At 54.4% G+C, this 5,258-nt stretch overlaps 1 protein-coding gene across 1 annotated transcript; it reads left to right on the top strand.

Moving 5' to 3' along the window:
- Positions 1-2,340: 2,340 nt before the first annotated feature.
- On the top strand, positions 2,341-3,613 carry RRS1 (ribosome biogenesis regulator 1 homolog). The gene has a single exon (XM_080339603.1). It carries the CDS (start codon positions 2,420-2,422, stop codon positions 3,488-3,490), a length of 1,071 nt encoding a protein of 356 aa, XP_080195729.1. The 5' UTR covers positions 2,341-2,419; the 3' UTR covers positions 3,491-3,613.
- The last annotated feature ends 1,645 nt before the right edge of the window (positions 3,614-5,258 follow it).

Genomic DNA, 5,258 nt, shown 5'->3' with positions numbered 1-5,258 from the left:
CCAAGACTTCAGTTTGGTCAGGGTTTCTCCCATGTTCTTGAGAAGTCTGAATCCTCAAAATTATGCAAGAAGCTTTTTCAGAACTAGTCTGTAAATAGATATTTAGATTATTTCTTTGTGCTTTTTGAAATAATTTAAAGAATGTGTTGTAGCATCTATTTGTGACAAGTTTCAAAGTCTTACTATATTTGCTGGAAGTCTGATTTTCATAAACAGAAAAAAAAAAAAAAGATAAAGCATTTACAGATTTCCTCCATTTATCATAATTGTTACTGTTCAATCATGTATGTAGAGACTAAATAGACAAGATCAATTCATTGTCTCCAGCAATGAAACACATCTGCAAAAGGAGAAAAAAAAGCCATTAAAAAAATCACCTTTGGACTCTGTCCAAGACCGAGTGTTGAGTTTCCTGCCACTACTTCAGTAACCGTAAGGGTGCCCCTATCAGACTCTTATCACAAAATAACACTGAAGCATATGTAGTAAGTGAGTAATCTCGTTTACTGTGTCAGGACCACTCATTCAGGAGGCAACAATTTCTGCAATATATAAGAAGGCTGGAATTCAGGTCTAAACAGCAGTTGCAAGAAAGTGATTTTTCATCTTCTGAGATTCTTTTTCGCCTTCCTTATGCAGTTCATGTGGTTTAGAAGAGCAATTTCTGGCACATGTCACTTCTGCTGTTTCTGTGATACACAGTAATCACAAGCTCTCAAGGCAACTTTGGAAGTGTAGTAGATATTACCAATTATGTCCTCTCAGTCCCAGATATTTACCTGAAGGGTTCTGGACTTCATACAAATATATATCAAGAGAACTTGAAGAGTTAAGTGCATAAGGATCAAACAGGAGGGTACAAGGGTCAGCATAAAGGTAACGACCACACTGTTGAAACAGTGGACCTGGCTTATGCAGTTAAAAAATACAAAGATATTACTAAATCTGAATATTTCAAGTGCATCTCTTCAAACAGCTGTCTTCAATTTTATCTGTAATTCCTGGTGAGAGTATGAAGCGTCCAAGAAAGGGAACAAAATATTAGCCAGCACATTGCCATCTTGTGGTAAACGGGAAAACTGTCTATGCCATCAGACCTGGGCTTAAATGCATAGGGACTCTGTGCTTCGTGGTATATGAATCATACTCAGAACTGCTGAGATGGTGTTAAGAAATAGACTGTCTTAGTTTATTGAAAACTTCACTAACAATGGAAAAAACAAAGCCTTTACCATAGTTAGGGTTACAAAGTACAAGCTGTGATACCCTAGGATTTGAGAATCAGCTATTCGACTTCATTTTACAAGGACGGCATTTTATTTTCATTCCAACAATACTGCTGTGGCATTATACTCTGGATAATTTCCATCACTTCCAACATCATGTAAAGGCGATGTAACTTAGCAGAAAATTGTATCGAGAGTAAAATCTCACATTACTTGCCCTGGCTACGGTTAAGTGCTATCACGAGCTTGTTTTTAGGACACCAAGCATCAGCTCAAAATGTCATGGCCACACAAGCCAAATCACTGTATAGCTATAAAAGGATTCTTCCACAGCTCATTTGTTTAAAAATAGCGCAGAGGTATCTTTGACCCAGCTGACCTTTGGGTGCACGCAGTATCACCCGATCACCTCACTTATCATTACGCCTGATGCAACATCTGCCAGGTGATCCTGCTTTCCACACACTGTTCCTCCTCTCCCTTCTCTGCGGGGACACCCACCCCCCAGACCTGTGTCAATCTCTGCGGAGCTGGAACACAGCATGTGCGTTTTGGTCCCACAACAAGCACTTACAGGTGCTGCTCCACAGCAATAAGAGTCAGACATAAACAGTAAGTTACCATAAAAACCCAAACTCACGACTGAAAACGTATTTTCCTGTTTCTCAGCCTCCGGCCTCCTCAGTGGCACACCAGCGCCAGGGAGGCCGCTCTTGCACCACCTGCTCTTGGCCTCTGCCTCCCCTCACGCACAGGCCCTCTCCACACATTCTCCGCCGCGGCCCCACTCGTGACAGCGGCAGGAGCGGGCTCGGCGCCGCCCCGGCCCACACGCAACCCCAGCCCGAGGGTCGCTGGGGAGTTCGGTCAGTTCACTGGCCAGCGTCTGCCCCCCAGTCAGGTCGGCAGGCGTCTCCAGACAGGAAGGGGAAGCCCTGAGGGGCGGTGCCGCTGCAGCAGCCGAGGCGAGGCGCAGGCCCGGCCCGTGGGCAGCACCGGCCCCGCCGCCGGCCGCCCCCTCCCCGCCGCGGACTACAGCTCCCGGCAGGCATCGCGCTGTCCGGGCGCGGAGGCGCGAGTTCCGGCGCGCTGAACCGGAAAGGCTGCGCGGCAGCTCTGGGAGCGGCGCCCACGTGCGGAGCGCAGCGCGGCCCGGCCCGGCCCGGCCAGGCCAGGCCAGGCCAGCCGCCGCCATGGCGGCCGTGCGGGTGGAGGACGTGCTGGCGGCCGCCGAGGAGCAGGAGGCGGAGAAGCGGCGGAGCGTCACGGTGGAGAAGGAGCTGGAACTGGAGTTCGACCTGGGCAACCTGCTGGCGCTGGACCGGAACCCGCCGCCGGCGGCGGGGCTGCGCGGGGCCGGCCCGCGGCGGGAGGCGCAGCTGCGGGCGCTGGCCCGCGACAACACGCAGCTGCTGGTGGCGCGGCTCTGGGAGCTGCCGGCCGAGCGCGCCGGCGGGCCGGGGGGGCCGCTGGTGGCGCGGCTGCCCGAGCCCGCGTTCCGCCTGCCGCGGGAGAAGCCGCCGCCGCGCCCGCGGCCGCCCACCCGCTGGGAGCAGTTCGCGCGGCTGAAGGGCATCCGGCGGCGCAAAAGGACCGCGCTGGTCTGGGACGAGCAGGCCAAGGAGTGGCGGCGCCGCTGGGGCTACCGGCGGGCGGGCGGCGACCCGGCCCGCGCCTGGCTGGCGGAGGTGCCCGCGGGCGCAGACCCGGAGGAGGACCAGTTCGCCCGGCTGCGGCGGGAGAAGCGGGAGCGGGTGGCGCGCAACGAGCTGAACCGCCTGCGCAACCTGGCCCGCGCACACCGCGCCGGCCCCGCCGCGCCCCTCCACCCCACCGGCCACCAGAGCCGGGAGGAGCTGGGCCACGTTGCCCGTGTCGCCCGTGTCTCAACCGCCTCGCTCGGCCGCTTCCAGCCCCGGCTGCCCAAGGAGCCGGCGGAGCCACCGTCCCGCAGTGGCGGCAAGAAGCGCCGCTTCGAGCCGCTTCTGGGCAACCTGGCCGCGGAGCGTGGCCGGCAGCTGGAGATGCTGCGGGACATGAACAGCAAGAAGCCGGTCCTCGACATCACCCGCGCCGTCAACAAGCAGCTGCGGCAGGAGGAAGCCGAGGCAGCCGCCGCCAAGGGCAAGAAGCAGTCGCAGCGAGGGAAGCGCGGCCGCCGGCGGCAGCACGTTGGCCGCAGTGGCAAGAAGAGCGGAGCCCGGCGGCAGCAGCAGCGGCCCACAGGCAGCAGCACCGGCGGCAGCAAGAGGAAGAAGGCGTGAGGGATGGATGGACTGCATGGGGCTGGGCATGCCCACTGAGGCACGGGAAGGGACTGTCACTGCCAGCCTCCTGCCTGGTGCTCTATTCCCATGCCTGTTTGTCAATAAATACGCTCTGGCATTTCTAAAATGTCCTGTGTTTGGCTCTTGGCTGACAGCCCAGTAGTGCAACACTCTCTGCTCTGTCCTAGGGAAGCTGGTGGTGTTTCAAGGGGCGTCTGGAGCCCCAGCTCCCCCCAGTTTGAGGGTTTCGCGAGGTCAGCCAGGTGATGTTGCTTCACGGCTGCAGCATTTCCAGGTGGGACTGAAGCTGAGCAAAGCTGTCCTTTGCTCAGGGAGCTGGGATAGGTGGGGAGCTGGACCACAGCTGTAACCTGTGCTTTGGTGGAGTAACAGCCTGCTGGGACACGGCTATAGTTAAGGATGAAGTTGCTGGGCAAGTGGCCTGACGGTGGAGCTCTTGCTCTGTAAGTCAAGTTCTGCTCAGCTCTCTTGGATTCGGGCTCAGTTACAAAAGGAACAAGAAAACTTTATTGCAGGACTTAAGAAATCACCAAGATTTCTTGCAGAGTTCTGCTGATTGCCAAAATAAATAAATAAATAAATAAATAATCGAACCTGGTGACCAGCTGTTGAATTCAACAGAAAAATGTTAGTATTGAACAGTGGGCTAAAAACTGTATTTCTCCTTGTATTAACAGTAGTCTCTCATTTCTTAAAAATAGCTTCACAATGTTTTTCTTTAGCAAGCTGTTTGAGAGCAGATATTGGATATGATCTCAGACTTCTGCTTATTACTCTTTTGAACTCTGTAGTGCCTACTGTACCCTTGAAATAAAAAAAATGCAATTTGCTTTCCCAGTATATGGCTTAGCTATGGGAAGGATGCTGTTCCCTGGGGCCATTCCTGGTAAGAGCGACTAGTAAAACAAGGTCTGGTAATGTCAAGTAAATCAAGTTCTCAAAATTTCAAGGAGTAAACTTGTGAATGGTTAATGATAACATTTTGCTGCAGGTGAGTTTTTGAAAAAGCTAGCTGCTGCCTTATTCTGTAGCAGTTCAGTAGGATGGCAGCTTGAGCACAATCATGTGTCAGGTGGCAGCTGATAGCAGAAGGGGTGCATACACTGTGGAGCTGAAGGGATTTGGGTGGCCTTGGCGGACTGATGAGTGCTCAGCCTATGGGCTTTGCATCAGATGTGCTGTTTGCATCTAATATGTTTCTCGCTGAGTGCGCTGGGCTGCTTTGATCTTGCCTGTGGCAGGAACAGTCTCATGGACACAACCCCAAATACCAGGCCTGCAGTATAAGCAGCTAGGCATATCGGTGGCAGAAAGCACCTGGAAATCGGGATAAAAAGTTGTTTCAAGATATGTTCCAGACCTCTGATTTTCTTGCCATTCACACAGGGCACATCCTATACCTGCCCAACCAAAGCGCTTTGGCTCTTTTTTCCACACACAAGCATACCCCTGGGAAGCATTTTAGGCTGATGGCAACGTTCTTGGCGAATTTAACATCCTGGGCGGTTTGTGCGTTTCCAGCAGCGATGAGGCAGCGGGTGAAGGTCTCGCAGCCTGGGGCAGGGACCCGGGCAGCCCCTGAACGGCGACAGCTGGTGCTGCAGCTGCGCACGGCCCTCAGGTTTGGTCACTACGCGACGGAGACGGGGCTCGGGCAGCGGGGTGGCAGCCGGCTGGGCCTTGGCGCCGGCCCCGGGGGAGGCGCTGCCGCTGGCTCGGCCCCCGGCCCCGCGGAGCCGGGACG

The sequence above is a fragment of the Nesoenas mayeri genome, assembly GCF_963082525.1.
Source record: "Nesoenas mayeri genome assembly, chromosome: 2".
NCBI lineage: Eukaryota > Metazoa > Chordata > Aves > Columbiformes > Columbidae > Nesoenas > Nesoenas mayeri.
Note: the sequence above shows the minus strand (reverse complement) of the source record. Positions and strands in the feature narration are given on the sequence as shown.

What these genes read in the sequence shown, in the direction of transcription:
- RRS1 (XM_080339603.1), top strand. Translation starts at nt 2,420, where the DNA reads ATGGCGGCCGTGCGGGTGGAGGACGTGCTGGCGGCCGCCGAGGAGCAG.